This window comes from Sphaerodactylus townsendi, linkage group LG09 (genome assembly GCF_021028975.2).
Source record: "Sphaerodactylus townsendi isolate TG3544 linkage group LG09, MPM_Stown_v2.3, whole genome shotgun sequence".
Taxonomy (NCBI): Eukaryota; Metazoa; Chordata; class Lepidosauria; order Squamata; family Sphaerodactylidae; genus Sphaerodactylus; species Sphaerodactylus townsendi.
The window spans coordinates 34,237,659-34,260,725 of NC_059433.1; the positions used below are offsets into that span (position 1 = coordinate 34,237,659).

Below are 23,067 nucleotides of genomic sequence, written 5' to 3' on the forward strand. Positions count from 1 at the left end.
TACATGCATTTCATTATCCTTCAGTATGTGACTTGTGAGTCATGTTTATTTAGTCCTTCTCTGCCAACCTCCAGAATAGATTTTTATCCTGCATTGTAACTGAATTTATTGGAAACAAGACTAATTTTTTTCTCTTCCTCAATTTTATTTCAAGATCCTGACTTCAAGGACCTCGGTGTTTTGAAACCATTGCCAGGTCGGTATGTTCAATGTTTCATAATACTTGGAAGTCTTCAATTTTTTTCTTGTAATAATAATAATGACAACAAGAACAACTTCCTCCTTGGGCTTGATTTTTTTGTTATTATATTTCATTTTTTTTTCAGTTTGTGAGTTTGAGATGGGAGGATCCGAAGGAATTGTGGAATCTGTGCAAATTGGGAAGGAAGGGAAAGCTTCTGAAACTGAGGCAGTAGACTGTAAATGGTACATACGAGCACCACCACGATCCAAGGTCAGTCCTGTTCCATTCTCTGATTTGGGATTTAATTTAAGAAAGTGACTTGACTAATGCAGCATTCATTACTTTGTACAAACAGACTTTGGTTAATAAGGCTTGCAGCACTGAATCTATAAACTATTATTTTCGTTTCTTGGGGGGTGGGGGTGGAAATAATTTGTCACTGCCCAATGTAACCTTCACTTTGCTATAAATAATGAGTTGCACTGCAAAACAGGTAGGCCATTTTGTGCTACAGGAAGTTTCTAGGCTCAGGACATCCCTAGTCACCCATTTATATCCCAAACACCCACAGTCTTATCATATTACTTGTATGGTATTCAAATATCATTCATTCAGGTCTGTTCTGGGGCTTTTGCATTTTTCTGGTGTTCAAAGAACAATATTATATGACTGGGGGTAGGGGGAGAATTATTTACTTATATAATATGCAAAAATATTATTTATTTATGTAGTATGCAAAAGACCCCCCTTTCTATACCTTACCTTGTAGTCCTTACAACAAACCTATAAGGCAGGTTAGTATGATTATCTGCAGCATACATTGAAAATGGGAGGGTGTTGCAGATGAGGTAAGATGAGCTGAGCAAATAGCAACAGCTGAGGTAAGGTACAAGGCAAGTCTATAGCTCAGTCACCTGCTACTTTAAGGGCTATGTGTAGTACAGATGATGAATGTTTTCACAGGGGTGTATTGACTAAGAAATAAGCCTGTACTCACCTCATTTTGTTAACTTTTACATTTTATGCTTAATTCAAGTAAGGAACATGGATGTAAGTAAGGAAGGGAAAAATGTAAGGAATACAAGTGCCCTCTTTTCTCACAGAAATGCCCCATGTCTTTGAAATCTTTGAAGTGATAAATTTGTCCCACAGTGCTAAGGGGCATATAGGTACTGTTTGTTGATATATAAATATGGTTAGCTCAGAAGCAAGCCTGATGCTGCTCCGCCCAGTCATTATGTGGACTTTAGTACCACAGATCATAAAAAAAAAATCCACAAATTTTCCAATTTCATCAAAAAGGTTTTTCCCCCCTTGTTTGCTGTATAAGGAAGTATGGCGACTGGGATTTTCACAATTCATTTTGCATTCCTCTGTCTCCATTTATGAGCAACAGTAATTAGCTGGATCCAAACTTTGTAGCAAAGCACTTCTACTGTCCACCAGTGGGTAGGGAGATCTCACTGGGGAGTTTGCTGAGTGGTAGAATGGTTGCTATGTTTAGAAAGCTGCCACATGCAGTACAGAAGCTCAGCAGCATCCCTGGGCAGGGTCTGGGGGGATGGAACTCAGATGTGCCAACAGGTGAAGCAGCTCTTTGCCTCAAGAGAGGAGACTCACCTTCCTTGTATGAGAGGGAAAATGATGAGGGGGGTGTGTGTATAAGTTGCAGCACTGCCTTGATAAAAGCCTGAGAGTAGAACAAGTCAAGACAGCTCTGGTTACTCAGTCTAGTCTGCTCAGGAAAGGTGCTGAAGAGAAGAGAAGGGACCAGATGCTTGAAATCTCCTTCCCTCTTCATCTGAAGTTGGGTGGTAGCGACTCAAAACAGAAGGGATTGGGAGTGCGGGGCTGAGGATCCCATCACATTGGCAATGGAGAGCAATTTCTCCCCACTCTCTCACCAATTAAACCTCCCATTGCACATCTCCATGTTGCTCACAGAACTGTTTTAGGAGGTTCCCTGAATTTCAAGTAAACTATGAGTTTTCATAAGCTATAATGGACATCCAGTCCAATGGCTTTACATTATTACCTCAGCAGGTCATATATTCTAATATTTGCTTTAGCCAGCCAAAGCTGCTGGTGTTTTGGGATCTTTCACCAAATAGGAGCTAAACATTGAACTTTAAGACTGAGCTTTATCGTGTCAGTTCTATTGTACAACAAAATGAGTGATCAGTTATGGTATTCAACTTAATTTTCATTTTTCCCATGCATTTTTCCCAAATAAGTAATATGTTTGTAGTACAGAGAAAGATTGAAATGCATTAAGGTCCAGTTCATTTGTTATAGGTCAACTTTGTGGTGTGATTGCTGTGATACACTCTTACAATACATGGGTAAAGCATGCATGTTCCATATTATTTGAGCAGGATCTGATTATGACTCATTTTCATGTTCTCTCTGTTGGAATCACTGACAGGGCTATGGTAAGTGCCCATGTGATCCTGTTTAACCACATGATATGGAAGATCCATCCAGTGCCCATGTGACATTGGACTCAATTCTAACAGGTGTTTTTGTTGCAATAACTACATTGCAAAGATGATATATTAATTAGGATTTAAAACCAGCGTAATACAGATACCCAAAACAATAACCTAGTTTGTATTAGCATGGTCAATTTTGGCACTAAGTCATTTTCATGTTACTTCCATTCTGTACAGTGTAGGATACATAAGATGAGCATATTATTAGTCTGATACTGTGTTATGTGGTAGGAATGTTATTAATACAATTTGAGGATCTTGACTGGAATGTCTCAGCTATATAGACAGTATTTTAATTTTTCTGAAGAGTTTGCTTTTTCAAGTATCTAAAAGTACATAATAAAAAAGTGTTGCAATGTTAAAGAAAAACATCGGATTTCCCACAGGCCTTCTTCATTTGACAACACACTCAAAGCAAGCATAGTTCATTATTAGGACTCTGTTTTGGGAATACAGGGGGAAAGAATTCTGCATGACTTGTCCTTTCCCCTGATGTCCAGGCAGAAGCACATTTCTGCTTATTCATGTGAACTAAGAAATATTGCCAGTGACTTACATTCTGCACCAGTTATACAGTCTGTCCTGATTACTGTTTCTTTCTGATGTCCTGCGTCTGAAGGTGATTTTCTTATCCCTTCCTGAGAGTAAGCTGCATTAAATTTTACTTATGAGGAGATTACAAGACAATCCTGAGGGAGCAGGCAGAACGCCCCCCCCCCAAAGACAGTATAACCCCACCTTCGACACAAACGCCCCTTTCACTGGTGCAAGGGGCATTTATGCTGGCACAGAGGCACTTATTCTGGTGCTGGGGAGGTGCACAATGCTTGAATCCCTCGGGTGCAGGAGCCAGTGTTGATGCCAAAGGGGGAGTTCCCAGGAGCAGGGCTTGCTGTGCCAGCTTACTGGGCCCTTTCAGCCTGGGAACATTCCCATTTGCCAGCACAGACTTATGTCAGCAAAAAGATAGGTGCAGCCGTGGCACTGCATGGATCAATACAATGGGAGTTGGGGGAGGGTCCCTGTGACGTGCTGGCAATGGCACAGAATGCCTTTTTGGAGGCAGCATGATTGTGCCATCCCTGGCCACACCATAACTACCCCCCCCCTCACAGGATTGCACAGTTAGTCAATATTGCCTGTCCTTCAATGTCCCTCTATGATTTCTGTCATAGTATGTTGTGTGCAGATATGCAGAGGTTCGCTCCATTGACCACTGACACATTATTTAGTTGGACTAGGAAATCAGCTGCAGCCCATTTATTAATAACAACTTAGGAAGCTGGGCGAGCATAAGGGGCACATCCTGGCTAGTTACTAGGTGCCACTTATGTGCGTACCCATTTAGTGACACCCCTTCTTGCCGGGTAGCGAGCACTCAAGCATAGCCCCAAGGCTTGCACCATTGAGCCCTCCACTACCCCAATGGGGTATCGACATGCAAGCTCTGCCTTCCCAAAACTGCCCGAGCTGCGACAAAGAATTAACAAAGTACCATAATATTTTAACCAAAAACATTGAACTTAAGGTGGGAGGGTGGGTCCTCTCACTTGCTGGCCTCAGAAAGAGGGTGAGCCAACCAGACGCTGCCTTTTATAGGCGCTGCCGGTTCCTCTTGTCACATGACGATCCCCTGTCATGTGACTTGTCCCGATCAGCAGCGGGGAGGAGGGCAGCCATTCACTCCTCCCCTGCCACAACGGCACCCCAGGATGAGTCCTGGGTCACGTTTTCTGGAAGTGCTTCCCTGGATCAGTGGTTTGGGGATATTTTTGTATTCCAATAAATTTTTGGGGAGGGGTTACAATGTACCCCAAACAAAATCAAATAGATTACTTTGGTTGTTTATTCTCAGGTGATTTGGGAGGAGTTACAGGGAAAAAAACCTGTTAAGTGGCTATACTTCAGAGGGGCATTGTTTATTAACATGCAGGTGATAATGTCCCATAAAAGAATCTCCAAAGATACTTCTGCATATTTTCTTTTTTTAAAAAAAACTGTAATGAGGATAGAAATTCACCCTTCCTCATAACATTAGCAGGACTGTTAACAGAAAGTGGGGTCAAACTGACCTAGAAGGGGAATAAAATACTTTGTTGACAATCTCCTGAAATTCTGATCTCCAGGCATTCCTCAGTGTTAATGAGGCCAATTGCCCTGTGGTGTCCATGCCCTTCACTTTATATTTTTAAATGGTTGTATCATATGGTTGTATCATATGGTTTTACTTGTAAATGCCTCAAGCAGGTCTGTGAAGTGGTGACATATCAATTTCCATGTCTTACTTTGTAGGGTATTCTACCCCAACTCTGGAATAATAAAGTACATTTTTAAAGAAAAAGGTTGAGAACTTTGCTGGAAATGTTGAGAACTTTGCTGGTACATAACCCACTATGCAAAGAAGATGACAGGGAATGAAGACACCCTTTGGAATTGAAGCATGAAATTCTCTTTACATACATCATTTCCCTTACTTTCTATTTTTCCCCCTGTACATTTCAAGAGACTTTCTTTCTTTTTAATATCATAGTTTATGTTATAAGCTACCTAAAACAGAACTCTGAAGTGGTGGTACAGAAATGTTCTAAATAAACAATATTTGTAGGAATGAATAGCTACATTTGTTCACAATTAACACTTTTTCTGGAGGGGGGGGGGGGAACAAAGCCCACATTCTAAACTGAACAACCAAAACATGAAATTGCAGGTATAACACAGGTTAATTAAGGATAAATCTATTTTTTTTAAAAAAATGAATAAAATGCACCTGAAAATTTCTTGTTTGGATATATTCTTAGGAATTATCAGAACATCTGATTTGATGATGGGTTCATCTTGTTTCTTCAACCCTCATTTTTTATTCTTGTTCATCACATTGATTTTCAGCTATTTGTCTCCAGCCTCTGTTGGTTTTCATGGCCAGGGATTGCTGCTGATCATAAGACATTATGAGTAATTTCTTGCAACAAATTTTCCACACCATGAAAATAATGTTTCCTATTACCTCACCACACTTATCTATGTGCATCCTAGACTTATCAATGTGTGTGTGTGTGTGTGTGTGTGTGTGTGTGTGTGTGTGTGTGTGTGTGTGTGTTTTCACTGGAACTGGATTGGTTTGGCCCTGAGAATCAAGTCTGAAGGAGTTCCTACAAATTCAAAATGTTGCCAAGTCAAAATAAGATGCAGTAATCCCTCCCCAATTGTGCAAGCAGCCGCAGCTCTGTCAGGGCTGTGAGATCTGACACAAATCTTCTCTTCTGCTTATCTTCCACCTATTTCTCACCCTGTCCATGATCTATGATTTTGTGGAAACCTATCTTGGCACCAGGGAAAGGAACATCAGGCATAGAAGTATTACACTTCTGTCTAATGGCTGAGGAAATGGATTGAATGCCAGCCGAGGAAACTTTGCTGAGTATAGCTTAAGAGCTCCCTGAATGAACGCTACAGCTTGCTGAGCACAGGACTAAAAATGCAGAGTTCTAAAAGTGATCTGTCTTTAGCAGTGTTGTGAAATAACTAGAAATATGAAGACTGACCAATCTGAAAAAGACAAATCTCTCACATTCTGGAGAGCATTTGTGTCTGTGGCGCTATAACAAAATCATGATTTATAGGTATTTGGTTGATGGGAGGCTGCATATATATCATCCTAAATAGTTGTTTACTAGCACTCCCAGTTATAGAGGATACTCTGTGAATGTGTTTGTAACCTGCAATTTCAAGTAATACAATTCTTCATGTCCATTTTATTTTGATTATTAAATTTGTCAGACATTCTTTAAGTGCTAGTTCTTGGTTTTAAAGCCCCAAATTGCTCAGAACGTGGGTACCTGATACTGTCCATCCTGCCATTAAGATGTTCCTCACATCCACGTTCTCCATTCTCTGGCTGGTTTCCTTTTAGGTTCAGCTGTAATTAATAACTGCTTAGGAGGTCATTGTTAACTGACAATTAGTTTCTCCAGATTCACTACTGCCAGACTCCTTTGGATTAGTATAATCAATTGGATGGATTCTTGAGAAGTTGTCCACCAGCACAATGGGAGGCTCTGGTACAAGGCATGGAAACAATACAATAGGGATATGAAACAGTGAATTGTCAGTAATTTAACAGCTGCTCTAGCTGAAAGTATCTCCAGAAATAGTGCTCCCTCTGCATTCGCCTGCCTTAATTCTTCCCACTCGCTGTCTGCCTAACCAATATCCTTGCTCAGACTAGCTTAGGGAAACCTTTGTGAAACCCTCTCTAAGCATAGGTGTCAGACCAGAGGCTTGCTTTATAAAACTCCATAGGAGCCTGTTTTCAGAACCATGGCTGAGTTTTCAACCAAGTATTGAGCATGTACAATGTGCATTTCCCTATGCATGGAATTACCATAATTTCAACAAGTCTATGAATATTACAGAAGACTCCCAGGCCATAAAAGCGAATTCTTTCCAGTGAGGTGAACCTCGCCATTTACTGTGATTAGAAATTGTATTACTTATTTTTCAAAACACATGCTTCTGAGGTATTTGTGGCATATTTATAAGTCTCTCAGGGGATATTTGTTCTCCTATCTAAATATGTTTTGATCTTGGATGAGCGAGTGTGAGAATTCAATGAGCTTGGCTGGGATATTGACTGAATCCTGCAACTGTTTCCTGCCCTACCTAATCAATCTTGTCGTCAGAGCAAACTGTCACTGACAGACAAAGAAAGAGAATTCATCAAAAGTGATGCACTATTAAGAGATTATGATCTGGCTGTTCCACTGGAGTTATATGTTATTTGCTGTTGGCAGTAGTTGTTTTCTCTTAATACATGCAGTCATGTCTTTCTATTTTTCAAATTAAACTAAAAAGTAGAATTCAGCCAGCATTGGTTTTTTAAAAAATTACTATTAAAACAAGAATGCAAGCCTTAAAGGTGATAATTAGTTAAGCCATAATACGATCAGGCAACATAAATTATATATGTCACTGCTAAAGTTAACTTTTTATCACTTTTGTTGCTAAAGAGCAGCTGCGATTGACCGCGGCGGTCTTTGCTGGTGGGGAAGGGACAGCCTCCATGATGTTGCCTCCTTCCCCAGCCTCGCGAGCTCGTTGGGGCTCGCGAGGCCTTGTAGTGCATGAGGCATGGGCCGGGCAGGCCGCAGGGTGCCAAGCAATGATGCACGGTGCCCTGAGGTCACCTGGGGGAGGTGGGGTTGCACGGCCTATTTAAGCCGGGCTCCGGCCTTCCCACCTCCCCATTTGCTGGAATGCAAGCCTTAAAAATGATAATTACCGGTATTTAAGCCATAATATGATCAGGCAACATAAATTATATATGTCACTGCTAAAGTTAACTTTTTATCACTTTTGTTGCTAATGGCCCCAACATTTGCAGTGGCAGTGCAAAACTCAAGCATGACCAGCATTCAGCTCTGTAGCTGTTACTCACTGTAGTTGGAATAGCATGGCACTAATGACTTCATTGCATGTCGTTGCCCTGACAAACATTAGTCTCCAAATACCACTGCAAAAATACAAGAAATGTCGATGGGTGCATTTTATATCTTCGTAAAATCAGCTTATTTCAAATTTTGCCCTGCACTCACCATTTTATTTCCCTTCTGGGGTTGCCCACAGGTCCAGAGTCAGAAATTATGTGGTGAGAGCAGAGTCCACTTTGCCCACTCCTCGTCATCCTAAACACAGAGACAGGTGTGACTACTTATGACCATATTTGGAGTTCCTGGTTGATTTAATTAGCAAATCTGCATTTTTCTCTCAAGAGATGCTGCGGAGCATAAGAGTTGGTGGTAGGATTCCAGACTGTATTGGGAAAGTTGGGGTCGGGTGGGAAGACTTCTAGATGACGCATGCCTAGAATTTCTCCAAATAAATGACCCCAAATGCCCAGTAAGGTAGTTGTGTGTGGTTACTGTGCAATGAGGGAAAAGTTCTGACTTTCTGAGAATGTTGTGATGTGATATTATCCCATGACCCAGTACTTGCACAGGGGATTACTTTTACCCTAAATAAGCAAAAGCTGTACTACAAGAATTGATTATTCTGAGCTCAGATTTATTTAGATTCTCCCCAAAACCTCATTTTTATCTGAATTGAGATGTGGTGATGTTTAAAACTGCCTGGATAATATGCTTTCTCGGTCATTTGGCTTCTATAGTATTAATCCTTCTTGTGTTGTGAAAGATTCTGAAGTTTAAATCTAGGATAAGAATTGAAGAGATATAATACTTCCACAATTATATCTCTCCAATTCTTATCCTAGATTTTTTTGGGGGGGGGGGGGGGGTGGGGGGATAGACACTTGGAAGTAGTTATTTACTGGTTATAAAAGGCATTCTGCAATTGCTCAGAGGCATATATTCCTTCATGCAGGAAAGTTACAGCAAGGTGGTTTGTGATTAATTACTAAAACCAACTTCCAGGCTGAGAAAACTGGGTATTCATTTTTCTGCTTCTGCACTCTCCTCCATGGCCCCACTTACTCCTGAGGCAAATTTCCCAGTGCAGTAAAAAAACCAGCAACCACAGAATAGTATAAATCTCACTTTATTTCTGCCCAGCATTCTCACTTTATCACTGTGGATGTTAAACAATAAAAGACATCCGAGAAAAAAGCAAAGGATCCAGGGAGAATGAATATGGTCAGGACATAGGCAGTGTGTGGGCTTATTTCCTCATTGTTGGGAAGCTGAGGGAAAATCAAAAGAGTTTGACAGACATATTAACTATCAGATTTTTTTAAAAAAAACACACCCTTCCTTTCAGGAGTCTGGGGTAGCATAAATGTCTTTTCCCCCTTCTCTGTTTTATCTTCACTGTACTGTGAGACTGAAAGATTGTAACTGTTCAGAGATGATATAAAGAGCTCCATGGCTGAGCAGGAATTTAAAGATGCTCTCTCCTAAATTGCATCATCCTTAATATCACACTGGCCTCTCCTCCTCCAACGTATTTTGAATCCAATGTTCCCAACTCTTTGAGGTATTTTGCTTCCAGTTGGTAGAAAGGGTCAGACTTCTGTTCAGGAATAGAGCAGAGTAGTGTCATCAGGAGAGGAGATCCATATATAGTGAAATAAGATGAAATAAACAATAAATAAATAAGCAAAGCCCCGTGGCACAGAATGATAAGCTGCAGCACTGCATCAAAGCTCTGCTCACGACTTGAGTTCAATCCCAATTCACTCTGGTTTTAGGTAAGCCAGCTCAAGGTTGACTCAGCATTCCATTCTTTCAATGATGGTAAAATGAGTACCCAGAATTTTGGGGGGTGAAATGTAAACATCTGGGAAAGGCAATGGCAGACCACCTTGTAAACACTTTCTGCCTAGTAAACATTGTGATGTGATATTACCCCATGGATCAGTAATGACCCTTGCTTGCACAGGGATTCGTTTTACTCTAAATAAGCAAAAGCTGCACTACATCTTTTCCCCCTTTTCAGATACCACAAAATGTTGTCATTTTTATTAAAAACAAACTAAAAGAACAAACTAAAGATGCTGCAAGATTCATGACTCTATCTCTAGCATTTTGTAAATAACAGCTGCATGAGGCTTTGATTTAAATCAGGACTGTGGCATGGGACATGAGTCTGCTGCAAATATTTTCTTTTGTCGTATAGTCCCACAGAGCTGCTATTCATTTTGTTTGGAAAAAACCCCACAATTGTTAGTTGTGTGAAATCTTTTTGTGGGCTCTTCTGTGGATAGCAAAAGCTGAAGAACCAGATTACCTGCAGTCCTGCAGAAATATAAGAAGTCTCTACCTACCCAGGAAACTCTCCAGTTAGGCCAAGAAAGATGGCTGTAAATAAGGCTAGCCAGTCTTCTAGTGACCATTTGACATCATTTCCATGCAAAACCATACCATTTCCAGCAATTCCTAGAGCAGCATGATGCCACCTCTGAGTTTTTGTCGAAATGATGTTAGATGCCCGCTCCCATGTCTCTCCCCAGTTCTCCCTCTGGTAGCCTGGCAATCCTACAAATAAAGCAAACAAAACAAGGGAGGGAATCCTTTAGGGGTGGCCTAGAGGGAACTACATGAGATTAAAAATCTTGTCCTCTCTTTCATGGCCCTACGTATGTTGAGAGCAGCTAAGAAAAAAAGGGTGTATTTGTATGGAAGAGGGAAATCAGCCTGCTCAAGTCCCTGACAGCTTGGCAAATCATGCAGGGAAATTTGTGAGGTGTGGTGTTTTCAGATAGTTGAAAAAAAAAGTCAGGCCCTTTCTACACGGGTGGAATAGAGCGACCCAGGGATGGCAAAAATGCCGTCCCTGGGGGAAGCATTCACACAGGAGGCACTGCTGCTCCGGCGGGACGACGACGCTTTTCCCATCGCCTCCACTGACCTGCCTGTCCAGTGCCGCTCTGGAGGACTGCAGAGACCTGCCCACACTGCCCTCTGACCCCTGGAGGTCAGAGGGCAGTGTGGGCAGGTCCCTGCAGCCCTCCAGAGCGACGCTGGACAGGTAGGTCACTGGAGGCAACGGATCAGAGGCAGCTCCATGCAGAGCCACCTCTCCGGTGTGGCGGATCTGCAGGGCTGCTCGCATGCTGCCGTGAGAGCAGTCCCCGAGCCTCCAACAGCATAATTTATGCCAGTGGAGCTGCGTTTCCGCCATCATGCGAAAAGGGCCTCAAGAGAGTATAATGCTAATAAAAACTTAAATGTATTTGTATTTTATATATTATGCTTTACATAATCTGAAGTACTAGATCCAGAGTGAATTCTGTGAGAATGATAGTGGACAGTGCTGCCTGAGTACAGCTGATTTGTGGCGATCTGTAGATGAACAGAGGTTGACATTGTCTTCCACTGTGTAGCAACCCCAAACTTTCTTAGTGGTCTCCCATATAAGTATTAGGCAGACCCAACCCTGCTTAAGATTTTGAGATCTGATGAAATAAGGCTAGGCTGGGTCATTCAGGTCAAGGCACTGTGGAAGTACCCATGTGTAAATCTAACAGTTGTATCCAGGCTATGATGAAAAATATGAGCTGTGAACCAGGGTGGAGATTGTTTGCAGAGGACATTGTGTTTCTGAGTCCCTTACCTTTTCCAGTATTTGTTCTGCAAAGATGATGGCTGCCCTTCCTTCTTGGTTTCAAAGATAATAAGGTATAGTCATGAGACATCTGCTCAATCACTCCCATAGGACAAATTTCTTATCTATGCAAATGACTAAGCAAAGTCCTCTGAATATGTTCTATGACACTAACTGGGTTTATGTAGCCATTTTCTTTTTAAATAGAATGCAAAAGTAAAGTGCAGTTGAAATGGTAGAATCAGTGATTACTGTACTGAAACGAGTTGAAAATGCATATTATTGCCTCAGTAAAAGAGCTTTTTCCAGATAATGTCTATCCCCCCTTTCAACCTTATAATTTTCTGATTATTCCTAATGGTGTACTCTGCCATGAAGAGTAAGGAATTGCTGTAGATACCTAGGGTTTATTGCTGATATGTGAAAGGGATGAAAGGTACAAGTGGTCAAGATTAGCCCCCAAAGGAAAATCTCCATTAGAAAGTGATCCAGAAGAATGAAAAATACTCCACAGAACCTGAAATAATTGTAATAGAATTCTTGAATCAATTGCACATGATTAGTAATGTGTGAAATGCAGAATAAAAACTGCTGCATCTATTGTCATGCTTTTTCAGGCAAAGGACATTGTGGACGAAAGCAAAAGTGTTCCATTTTTATAGTAGCACTAGTAAGAGTTTGATCGGCTTATGATGCTAGATAATATAAAAGTAGAATTCCCTTAAAATCAGTATGTTTCATCCTGCAAGTCAGGAGTTCTAGGTAATAAAACATCCTACACCTCTTTTGTTTCATTTAAAGCTTGGAGATTTAAAATTTTTGTTTGGTTGTTTATTTTGCTCTAGAATAAGAGAAAACAAAAATGGTCTTTGCAGATTGTCAGGACTGTCTGTTCTATCATGGGTAAAGCTTTTAGATCAACTGATTACAGAAAACTGATCTGGAATAGAGAAATAGTTATTAACTTAGGCACTACATTATTAGTGAAAACTCTGGCTATATATGCGTGGATACTCCTTCACTTTGATTTTCATTTACATACACATTTTCTCCCCTACGGCACTCACCCCACTCTCAGATCTGAGAATCCCCATGTTTTCCAAATCCTCTTTAAATGCGACTCAGGGAGAGTAGAGAAAGCAAAGAGAAAGCAAAGGAGATCCCTATTCATTAACATTCTCTAGTGTTTTCTCTTGCCTCCCCAACCACACCACAGTAGTTCCTTCCACTCTGGATGATTGGAAGGTTTGGGGATGTTCCCACGCTGGTTTCTTTCTTTTTTATTTTCCTGTTTAAAGTCCATTGATGGAGCAGTGAATCTGGTGAAACTGGCAATGCTGGGTTCATTAACAGAGCTTGTCTCTCCTTCCCCCAGCTGCCACCACCTTCTTTCCTGCTTTCCAGAGCCATTGTGTTTGACTTTTTGAAACCAATGGACCAATAAATGGCAGCTACATACACAGCTCATTGCATATTGTGCTATTGTAGAATTCCGAGCAATCTTTCATAGATGGATTTGTGGATAAGACATTCCATCTGTGAGTGGTTATATGACTGCACAATATCCAGTGATGCTGGATGCAACCTGGTTAAATTTCCTGCAACAAATCATCTGCTATTGGGATGAATAATACAGTTTAGTTACATTTCTAATCTAATGACTACCAATGGAAAGTATACTTCAGTGTAAAAAGCTTGTCAGAGATTACCCCAGTAATTAAACACTCATCTTAAAACAGGTGTTTTTGTTAACACATTATACAACATCCTCTGTTGAAGTTACCTGGAAAAGTTCCAATTTATTTTAGAGGCATGAGTGAAGTAGACCTGATCAAACATATTGGACTTATGCATGGGAGACAAATTTCTCATTCCTGCTCTTATCTAAGACCACCTGTCACAAAGACAATCACTTCCATTAACCACTGCTGTCAAAGCTGTAATCAAATGTGTGTGTAAAGTGCTGTCAAGTTGAAACTTCGTGACACTCTCACCCCATATGTCCAGGTAGGCCTCTGTGATCTGTAGAGGCTAATTTACTGACAGTCCCCTGCCCCTCTGTGATGCAGCTGGCCTCTACTCGGGCCAGGGCCTTTACGACCCTGGCTGCGGCCTGGTGGAACACTCTTCCATCAGCTATTTGGGCCCTGTGGGACCTTGGTGAGTTCCGCAGGGCCTGCAAAACCTAATTCAATTCCAATTCCAAAGCCTTTATTGGCATTATAACAATGGTGTCCCTTTTAGGGGAACAAAGAGGGAAGGGAAATCTCAAAGGCAGAGACTGGTTTGACGCTGAGTGCAAATATTTGAATCAACAGATTCGGATCACATACAATAGATTTAGGGCCTCCAAGGCCAAATTCCCGCCTCCTGAATTGTTTAGTCTCAAACAGACTCTATGCAACCACATCAAAATAAAACGTCAAGAGTCAATAAGGCGCAACTGGGAGCAACTACTATATGCCACCCTATCCAATAACACAAAACAATTCTGGCAATTAACAAATAGGGGCATGTATCAAAATCTCCCAATAGCTGCTGACATCACTCCTTCATTATGGCAGAAACACTACTCTGGAATTTTTTACTCCGACCAAGAGATTGACCGAAGCTCTAGCATGAGCCCAGCCGAGGATTTGCCTGAATGGGCCCCAGTTAACAGGCGAGAGGTTATTGAATTAATTCACCAACTAAAGTCTGGGAAAGCAGCTGGCCCTGATATCATTGTAGCAGAGATGTTAAAAACTGACCCAGACTGGTGGGCTCCAGTGCTTGCCTCATTATTTACATATATCAACAAATCTTTAATGATTCCCAAGGACTGGTTAAAGGCTTATCATTGTACCCCTCTATAAAAAAAGGAGACCCCCAGTGTCCCTCTCTAATTATAGGCCGATCAGCCTTTTATCTATCGTAGGCAAATTGTATGCTAACTATCTACTGAAAAAATTAAAGAGCTGGACAGACAAACATCAGCTACTCGCCCAGAACAAATCGGGTTTCGGCAGGTAACTCTATTCTAGATCACTGTCTAATTCTCCAACATCTTGCAAGCAAATACGTAGGCACAAGAAAAAGCATGCTTTATGTCGCTCTTCTGGATTTGAAGTGTGCCTTTGATTCGGTAGATAGGGAACTTTTATGGCATAAATTAAAAACCCTAAACATGGAACAGAGGCTTTTAGCTCTAATTAAAGCTGCCTCCACACCTAATACAACTTGCCAAATAAGATCTTCAAGAGATGGCACGCTAACAGAACCAACTATCGTTAACAAACGCGTTAAACAAGGTTGCCCACTGGCCCCCAGTCTATTTTGCCTATTTCTCAATGACTTCCTGCAACCTTAACTAAAATTGATGGCCATCCACACGCTTTAGGTTCGCTGCATATATCCACCTCTGCTTTATGCAGACGACGCTGTTCTCTTTGTCATATTCCCAAGTAGGCTTAAAACGCCTACTAAACTGCAGTGCAGAATACTGTCATGTAAATAAGCTGACGCTTAACTATGACAAGTCCAAAGTCATGATCTTTGCAAAATCTAGGTGTAAATGTAGCTGGAAAGTGAACAACCATGTCCTAGAGCAAGTAAGTCAGTTTAGATATCTAGGGCTCCTATTCAGTTACAACCTATCTTGGGTCCCTCACAGCAAAACAAGCAGAGAACAAAGCTAGGGTGAATGCTGCAGCTGCATTCTCCCGATTTTTTCTACTCTAAAGGACACCAATTTGTCCTCGCTGCACTGAAAATCTTCAATGCAAAGATAATCCCTCAACTATTATATGGAGCCCCAATATGGTTCCCCGAAATTAAATCACCTTATGAGTCAGTACAGGGATACTTTTTGCGAAGAATTTTAGGGTCACCAAGGTGTGTCCCATATGACACCCTATGCAGAGAAACTGGACAAAATAGTATGGAACTGATGGCATGGACAAGAGTACTTAAGTACTGGACCCAAATTCATTTTGAGCCCAGACCCAATAGTTTTATACATCAACTCTTATCAGAATCTACATCTGTGAAATGGTTGGCTGACATAGATAAGAAACTTAACAACATGGGCTTAACAGCTGACCAGTTCCAAACTATGTCTGCCATCAGAATTCATAATGAAATTAAATCTGTTTTAGTTGAACGAGAGAAACTGAGAATGTTGCAGGAGGGGGGAAAAAGCTGCTCCCCACAGGCCTTGGGAATTGTCCGATCAGATTACTGTGCCAACTATCTGTACATTCTGTGCAACCCCAAACAACGCAGAGTGTACACTTTGGCTCGTTTTAATGCTCTACCAAAACCTAATTGTTCTGCCAGGACTTTGGGGAGGCCGGCCGCGGATTGCTTGCCCCCACTGATGCCCCTGCGCTATTTGTTATGCCACCTCTGGCACTGCTGATGTAATATTCTATCTGGGACTGCCAGCCCCCTCCTGGTCTTGGGATCAGGCGCCATCAATGGAGGTTATGTTAATGCTGCTGTGTTTTAAGGGTTTTAATATCACGGGTATATTTCTTGTTTATTTGTTATTTATTGTAATTTTATGCACTGATTTGTTTTACACCGCCCAGGGCCCTCCCGGGGGTGGGCGGGCGGTTTATTAAATTTAATTAAACAACAACAACAACAACAACAACAACAACAAACAACTGACTTATGGCAATGCCCCTAGGGTTTGCAAAACAAGAGACATTCAGAAGTAGATTGCCATTGCCTTATCCTGCATGGTGGCCTTGGAATTCCTTAATGTTCTCTCATGCAAATAATAACCAGGACTGACCATGCTTAGTATTTTAAATCTGCTGAGATCAGGCTAGCTTGGGCCATCCAGGTGAGGGCTTAATCAAATAATGCTCACAAAATTTCATGAGGGATAGGGACAGGGGAAAATAAAGTTTCTTTCCCTTTGAAATGGTCTTGCTCCAGCTCCATTCTTCTCCCCCACACCCAGCCTCCCCTGTGGTGTGGCAATCCAGCTGGTGCCTTGTGGCTTCCCTCATACTGGAGCGCCTCTCACCAGCGCGTGAGGCCAGGCCCAGCCATGTGGCAGCCAGGCCTGTCCCCCACCAGGGAGTTACACTGGCATGCCGGCCTCTTCCCCACCACAGCATCTTCCCTTAGCACCCTAACCCAGGTCCTCAGGAGTGGGGCTCAGAGGCAATGGGGGGGCTCCTGGGCCACCTGCTGTGGCACCCTGCCCCCTGCCTCCCTGCAGGGCCTGGAGAGGGCAGGAGGCGGCCTGCAGGGAGGTTGGGGCAGCTCAAGGGGACAGCTCAGACAGCTGGCCTGCTGCCACAGTGCCTGTCTGAGCCACCCCCAAGCACCACCTCCAATCCCTGCCCCCGAGTGCAGTGGGGGCAAGGGTGAGTGTGGGTAGAGGGCCAGGGGGTGCCCGGAGCAGGTGTTGTCCCTGGGCACAATTTCCCCTGATACGCCTCTGCCAATGGGCAATAATAATGGCATAGAAAAGTGAAAATGAAACAACAGTAACAAAAGAAACAATAAGGAAATGAAACCATTTTTTAAAATCCAATAACCAAACAGCTTATTTTGGAATTAATAACAAAAATGAAAGGAATGACACAGACCCCTAATCACAAACGTAATTTACAGTTACCATGTGAGGGCACTTCTGCGGGGCTATAGATTCACTACTTAACATTTTATCCTCAGAGAGAAAGAGAGGGGGAGTGCATAAACCTCAGGGTGCTTAAGTCAAGCCACTCAGCAATGGCTGGCTGCTCTTTTTGCTGCTTTCCAATATCTATGTCAGATTCTGTCAGCACCTCATCCAAAATTGAGCAGTGTGCCTTCTTCACACAGACCCACATACAAACACTTCGCTTCTGCAGGAGTGGGAATTTTTATCAGTCCTGAAGCCTGCTTGGTGGGAGATGTTATGAAATAATACCACACACCAGTATTCTCTTTGCTGGGTCAACCGAACCAAGCCACAGTCAAGCAGATAGAACAGAACTTTCATAAATGCCCAGCAGAGTCTGAAACTTCTAACAGTATGACTGTGTACTTTCACTCAACTTTTTAAATCTGATTATATAATATAAATTCCTATAGATTATAACAAAATTATAGTGTCTTAACAGAAAGTTTGATTTTAAAGTTGTACAATTATTCTTCATTACAATGATGCTTTTTTAAAAAACTAAATTGCAAACACTGGTGTTAAGGATTATTGAAAAGAGAAATTTCATTAAAATGTAACATTTTAGAGAACATCTACAAATTGCTCTGGTTTTTCTGTATTCAGTTCCAAAGATGTTAATAAAAAGATCTGATTAATTTAAAAATGTAACATACAAACTGCTTGAGAAGATTAAAGCCTCAATTTTGAGAGGCTGCCGAATTGTCAAGCAGCAGATTTTCTACTTGTTAGAGAGATGACACAAATTGCCCAACAGGACTAAAAACAATTCTTGGCTTTATTTTTTTTTTCCTGAATGTGCAAATATCATAACAGTGTCTGAAAGTATAAGAGCTTTTTAGTTGACTAGTCCCAACTGGATAATGTTGAAAACCTATGCATTGTGTTTGGTCTCTGATTCAAACAAAATAACTTCATACATGAGTAAATTATATGTTTCTCAGAGAAAAGGTTTGTGGAAAAATGATTCATACTGAGTTAGGGAATCCTTACTCAGTAATAGCTAAAAATACAATTCAACCTCCGGTACTGTTGCTACTTGTTACTAAGCAAGAACATTCAACGTGAGCAATATTCTATTGTTCAGGAGCAAATTGGATTATTTTCTTGCTATTCAGTCTGTATCGTTACAAAAAGGAAAGAATGCTGTTGACTGTTCTTGTTCCAATGTTGGTTTATGCTGTCATATTCACTGTTTTTTTGTTTTGTAGATATATTTACGGTTCTTGGACTATGAAATGCAGAATTCTAATGAATGCAAAAGGAATTTTGTGGCTGTCTATGATGGAAGTAGCTCAGTGGAGGATTTAAAAGCTAAGTTTTGCAGCACTGTTGCTAATGATGTGATGCTGCGCACAGGTCTTGGAGTAATCCGCATGTGGGCAGATGAAGGCAGTCGAAGCAGCCGATTCCAGATGCTCTTCACATCTTTCCAAGAACGTAAGACTCTATCAGGATGTCAAATGATTCAAGTCTCATAAAAGATTAATGGTGTTTCCTTCAGACAGAGTAAGCACTGATATATGAAGTAACAAAGTAAGGTTTTGGGTTGTTTTTTTCTCATTCTGACATTGTATAATAATTAGTCCAAACTCCCATCAGTTCACCACATGGGTGCTTCCTCATAACAGCCTGGTCTCTCCTCCCCATCCCTAATTCACATACTTGGTCATCAGTGTGCCAGGTCATTACAGGCAGTGGGAAGCTATGATGGACAGAGCCAAGGCCATCCCCCTTTTCAGCAGCTGCCAATCCCCTTTGGTCTGGAGAGAAAGCCAGAAATGACCATTCTGGGCCCACTGAACACTTAGAGGGAAGAGGAAGGAAAGGAACAGAGAAAAAAGAAGGATTTAATGGAAGTTTTAGAGGTTCCTTAGGCTAAGTAGGGTTTTCGCTTTCTATTCAGTATCTTGATGTGAAAATGATCTGTTTAGTATGGTGGATGGTGTGACATGCAAGGCTGTATGGATCTCAAATGTAGTCTTTCTGGATGATTGGATGAGGCAATATGTGCTTGTGTCTATACACATAAAATATATAGTATAAAGTTGGTCCTGAATGGCTCCAGTTTAGTTCCTCTGCCACACACAGCATAACTAAACCTTTATCTTGATGCATTCCATCTCTGTTCTCCTACTTGGGATTAAGCATGGAAAGTGTATAATCAGGCTTTACCAAGGCAGGGGAGGGAGTGCCTCAGGAACACCATCACAGTTTACATCTAGGATGGCTAGCAGTAAATAATGCCAAGCACTTGCAGGACAGGAAACAACCATTGCTTTGGCCTATTTTGTAGGTGTGCTTTGTGTTGTGAGGAGAAAGTGTGGTATGAACATGTAGTCTTCAATTAATTCCAAAATCAGTATATGCTACCATCAAGAGGACAGTGACACTGGACTTTGTTGGGTGTTCTCACTAAAAATATTTCACTTCTGACTCTGGCTGCCCCAAGCCTTCACAGAGGTCTAAGCAGCTTTTCCCTAATATGGAAAATGCAAGACTTTCACATCCTAGAAGGCCTGAATGGTGCCTTCCTATATGCTCTATTGTGGAGGAGGAACAAAACTCTGGAATGCCTTAGGGCAGTGGTGGCGAACCTCTGGCACTCCAGATGTTATGGACTACAATTCCCATCAGCCCCTTCCAGCATGGCCAATTGGCCATGCTGCAAGGGGCTGATGGGAATTGTAGTCCATAACATCTGGAGTGCCAAAGGTTCGCCACCACGGCCTTAGGGTGACTAACACACACAAAGCTGTTGTGCATGCAAGTGACAGACTGGCTCAAGCCCATGACGGAATAATGTGTGCTAAAGTGCACAACGAGAACATAGAATTAGTGGGTTGTAATCTGAAACATGAATACTCAGGTGACTTGCACTAGCATTTAAAATGTCTCTTCTTCATTTTACCATTTTAATAGTCAGTAATAGAACTTGTGCAAAACCTGATGAATATTTTTAGAATGAATTAATTTTTGCATATATTATGTAACTGCAGCTGTACTCCTATAAATATGGACATTGATATTTTAGAACAAAAATTAAGGGATTAAGGAGTTAAAATGTTTTTCTTATTTTGAAATAATAGATGTTGTCCATCATCCAGCATACATTTACACACTCTTACAACTCCATCCAAAGATGCAGGGGCTGTGACCTTGGAAGTGGTGTGACCTTGAACTGGTGCATTTGTCCTTCCTGGAACACTTACCTGGCAGAGGGGGCAGAGGTGCCAGTGACTGTGCATCCTGCAGCCCTGCCACCAAAAGACCTAGAAGTTTGAGCCAAGGTGGCACTGCAGTGCCATCCTGCTCAGACACCAATGGTGTGTGTGAGAGCCAGGGTGTTCCTAGGGGCAGAACCAGGGGCAGAGTGAGGGGGGAACAATGGCCAGGGGATGTGTGTGCCCTGCGCCCCTGCCATGCCATGTCACAGCCATGCTATGCCATTGGGCGGAATCAACATTAGTTGGCTCCCTTTTGGAGTTTGGGGTGGTTGCATGGTGCACTGGCACTCAGATGTACACCACACTTTCTGTGGTGTTCATCCATTGAGCCCAGTGGGTCTCTTCAATAGTGATGAGGCTTTTCCCTGCTCCCCATGCTGCCAAAAAGCTCTTCTGGAGGTGGCAGGGCAATGCTGCATCAGCACCACAGCTTGCCTCCTCCAGGCTTGGATGGGGATGCTCAAATCAAAAGGTTTAAGAGCATTTAATTCAGGATTTAATTGAGCTTATTGTTTAAAATCAGAAATATAAAGTCTGTAATTAGAAACTGAAATTAGTGGCAGGAAAGGGAAAGAAAAGGGCAAGTGCAACTTTACAAACAGGCAGGTCTTGCTAACAGACATTCAGAGGAATATAAATGCTATTTTTCAAAGTGCTGTTTCATGGTGCAGATAATAATGGTTTTAATGGCAGTGGCACTTAAATAAGATTTTAAAATGCTGCCAGATAATCAGCTTTCTTTGTAATGCAGGTGCACCTTGCTCCAACTTCTGTCAGAGAATGCTCAACTCAGAGGCGTGGCTAGTGAAAATGCAGCCCGAGGCAAAATCTGAGTTTTCCTTCCCCCCTCCCCCCGCTGGTGTGGGTGACCGCCCCTCTCACAACTAAAATGATTTTTTGCACCAGGTTCTCTCAAAGTCACCATCACATTATAGAACATTCCCCAACTCACAAATCAGAACACACCCAGGAGTCCCTAGTTTAAACAACATTGAAAGTGATGCTGTTTCAGGGGGGTGAATTCACCCCAAAACAGAATTCCTTTCAACGTTGTTTAAACTAAGGAGTCCAGGTTCTCCTTTTAAATTCATGTCAAAGGGAGAATCTGGGCCCCCTAGTTTAAGCAACATTGAAAATGATGCTTTTTCAGGGTGGACCCCCTCCAAAGCATCACTTTCATTGTTGTTTAGACTGAGCCCAGGTTTTCCTTTTAAATCTACATTAAAGGGGGAATCCACCCCTTCTAAATCCACTTTAAAGAGAGATTCTGGGCTCTCTAGTTTAAACAACATTGAAAATAATACTATTTCAGGGTGGATCCCCCCCCCCCCAAAAAAACAGCATCACTTTCAACATTATTTAGACTAGAGAGCCCAGATTCTCCTTCTAAATCCACGTTAAAGGGAGAATCTGGGCTCCCAAGTTTAAACAACATTGAAAATAATGCTGTTTCAGGGTGGATTTCCCCCACCCCCCAAACAGCATCACTTTTCATGTGGTTTAAACTAGACAGCCCAGATTCTTCCTTTAAATCCACACCAAAGCAGGTGGATTTAAAGGGAGAATCTGGGGAAAATTTGAGGGTGTCTGTCAGGGGAGAAGTATTTAAGCTATCAGTACCAAAAGTTTTTAGGATATCTTCAGGAGACTCTCCTGATGATATCACCCAGTTTTGGTGAAGTTTGGTTGAGGGGGTCCAAAGTTATGGACTTTCAAAGGGTAGCCCCATCTACTATTAGCTCCATTGGAAACAATGGGGGATGGGGCACCCCATTTGTGGGTCCATAGCTTTGGACACCCTGAACCAAACTTCACCAAAACTGGGTGGTATCATCATGAGGATAGCCTAAAATTTTACTGCTGCTAGCCTAATGATTGCTCTCCCTGATGGCCAAAAACCTCAAAAACACTAAAAATGCAAAAAATACAAACAAATCCAAATTTTTCTCCCCCCACCCCTCGTAATCAAATGGTGGGCACCTGGGACATTTGTCCCCACATGTCCCCATGGCATCTACACCCCTGACTCAACTCCACTGTCTTCTTTATCCTGAAAGGATATGTAGACACCTCGATTTCCTTTAGTTCATGTCTTACTTTCTTTATTTCTGTATTTCCTCGGTGCATTTTGGGAATTGTGGTTACAAGAACACTCAATAGTACATTCAACATTCTGGGCATCACATAGGACAAATAGATTGGAGTGAGGAAGGGAGGATTTTTTTCTTTTCCAATAGTATATATGAAGGAATTCAACATTTCATCTTGAATTCGGAGCCAAAAATTATGAAATTGTTCATATTGCTTATATCTTGTGAGGCAAGGGAGAAGACATCCATAAGACTATTGAGGCCAGATTACCACACTACACCACACTAAAATTACCACACTACAACACTGACCATCATAAGTCATTGGAAAAGTGTGTGTGTATTCTGCATATAC

At 41.8% G+C, this 23,067-nt stretch overlaps 1 protein-coding gene across 5 annotated transcripts in view; it reads left to right on the forward strand.

Moving 5' to 3' along the window:
• Positions 1 to 23,067, forward strand: part of NETO1 (neuropilin and tolloid like 1) — a 126,830-nt gene that overhangs the window by 75,017 nt on the left and 28,746 nt on the right. For 3 of the 5 annotated variants that reach the window (XR_007245464.1, XM_048507836.1, XM_048507837.1), the window contains 3 exons: positions 155 to 196; positions 327 to 454; positions 18,607 to 18,835. Coding sequence is in view for 4 of the 5 variants with exons in the window: in XM_048507836.1 (XP_048363793.1) it covers positions 155 to 196; positions 327 to 454; positions 18,607 to 18,835 (399 nt within the window). In the remaining variant the exon portion in view is untranslated. Of the gene's footprint in view, positions 1 to 154; positions 201 to 326; positions 455 to 18,606; positions 18,836 to 23,067 lie in introns of those variants that run through there. The other 2 variants (XM_048507839.1, XM_048507838.1) reach the window with 2 other exon arrangements.